The sequence below is a fragment of the Pavona decussata genome, unplaced genomic scaffold (assembly GCF_977016875.1).
Source record: "Pavona decussata unplaced genomic scaffold, jaPavDecu1.1 SCAFFOLD_267, whole genome shotgun sequence".
Classification (NCBI taxonomy): Eukaryota; Metazoa; Cnidaria; class Anthozoa; order Scleractinia; family Agariciidae; genus Pavona; species Pavona decussata.
The window spans coordinates 193,470-195,000 of NW_028145669.1; the positions used below are offsets into that span (position 1 = coordinate 193,470).

At 41.0% G+C, this 1,531-nt stretch overlaps 2 protein-coding genes across 2 annotated transcripts in view; both read left to right on the forward strand.

The window, feature by feature from the left end:
- The first annotated feature begins 695 nt into the window (after positions 1-695).
- The window catches only part of LOC146455882 (uncharacterized), a 16,802-nt gene continuing 15,966 nt past the window's right edge, over positions 696-1,531 (forward strand). The window contains exon 1 of the mRNA XM_085093749.1: positions 696-838. Within this exon, the coding sequence (XP_084949875.1) occupies positions 815-838 (24 nt within the window). The 5' untranslated portion in view covers positions 696-814. The remainder of the gene's footprint in view (positions 839-1,531) is intronic.
- LOC146455883 (uncharacterized) overlaps positions 937-1,531 on the forward strand; it is a 4,259-nt gene continuing 3,664 nt past the window's right edge. The window contains exons 1-2 of the mRNA XM_085093754.1: positions 937-1,300; positions 1,384-1,531. The exon at positions 1,384-1,531 is cut by the window's right edge and continues 11 nt beyond it. Of these exons, the coding sequence (XP_084949880.1) occupies positions 1,396-1,531 (136 nt within the window). The 5' untranslated portion in view covers positions 937-1,300; positions 1,384-1,395. The remainder of the gene's footprint in view (positions 1,301-1,383) is intronic.

A 1,531-nucleotide genomic window follows, 5' to 3' on the forward strand; every position in this document is an offset into this window, starting at 1 on the left:
TTCGTGCTGTGGGCATAATTCACTGATTCTTTACACTTTCTTTAAGACACATAAAGTTTCGAGTGGGTAGACGTTTCTTTATGTTTCTGCAAAGACGCGTAAACGTAGATTGTTACTCAATGACCCGTAAATTTACGTGGAGGAGTTCCTTTAGACTTCCACATAGAGCACTGGACGCGCAAAGCTGCGTAAGGATAGCATTATAACATTGTAAAAATGCGTACGGCTCGGTTAATACAGCTTTTGACGTTATTGCGTAAATTCATCTATCAAATTAAAAGTACTTCGGATCCGCACTTCTAATCAATAGTGCACGCAGAGAATCGATACATGCTTTCTCATTGAGTTTGACATCACTGCAAAGATGTTCTTGAAAGTTTTCCGTCCATTACACGGTTTTCAAATTCACTGGAGGGACTGATCAAAGTTGCTATACTATAGGAGCATGAAATTAGGCGAAGTATACTTTAAAGAAAATTTGCGAATGATTCTTAACAAAGGGTCTATTCGGGCGTGTCCGAATATTCAACAGTACGTATGGTGTGCGCTTGGAATACTCTAGATCCTTGAAACGGAGTCGAGAACACGTCTCGGAGGCATGAACAGCTTACCACTCAGCTATTTACGCAATGCAAGAGGTTAACTCTTTGCATTGCAATTATGCAAAAGAATAGCCAGGGTCGCAGGCGCTACAAAGGAGAGGAACGGTATATAAAGCAAAGCGATAACTCTTGAGCAAACTACACTGATTTGCCAGTGTCTAATCAAGAAGTGAAAGCCCTGCAGATATTAACAGGAAAGAGTGACCTTAGTGATGGAATTCAAAGTTATTCCTTTAGTAAGTAAAACTGAACAGTCTTATATATTTTATCGTAAGTCGAATTTAGGACCGTCTACCGTCTACCAGTTTTAGTCTATGAAACACTCTTTCACGCCGGGTCAGCGGGTGGTCAAAAATGGCATCAAATTGTCTTTAAATATGGCGCCCTAAGCCAAAATTGCCGCGAGGAGACTGGGACCTAGGTTATTTGCATAAAATAAACGGCTCCTACTGCATCCTGGGATACCTAAGAAGTCTGAAAACGTGGTTCTGTCGAAAGCTGAATTCAAGAGCTTTCTTTTGGTATCAAACTCGAGTATTTTTGGTCTGCCATCGGTGAAACTCAAACAAGAAGGATGTGAACTATCCGTCGGCTATCGATTTTGTGCTCGAAAGTGTTCATAATTGTGCTTGGAAAGGTTTTTAAGAGACAAAGTGAAAGGTGATATAAGCGACACTCAAAGATGCTTTGATGACCAGGTAAAAATCGTATGATTTTTGTTTTGCTGAATTCCCCTTCGTATCAAAGATATAGGACTGATAGCGCACTCGATATTTTGCAGGCAATACTAGGGATGCCTCAGTCGAAGAGCAACAGGTTCAATCTCGCAAACTTCATGAAGGCACGTAAGGATGTGAGACAAAAGGCCGTGGAACAGTCTAAAGCAATGAAAACAGAGCTGAGCACAATTAACAGGAGAATAAACCGGC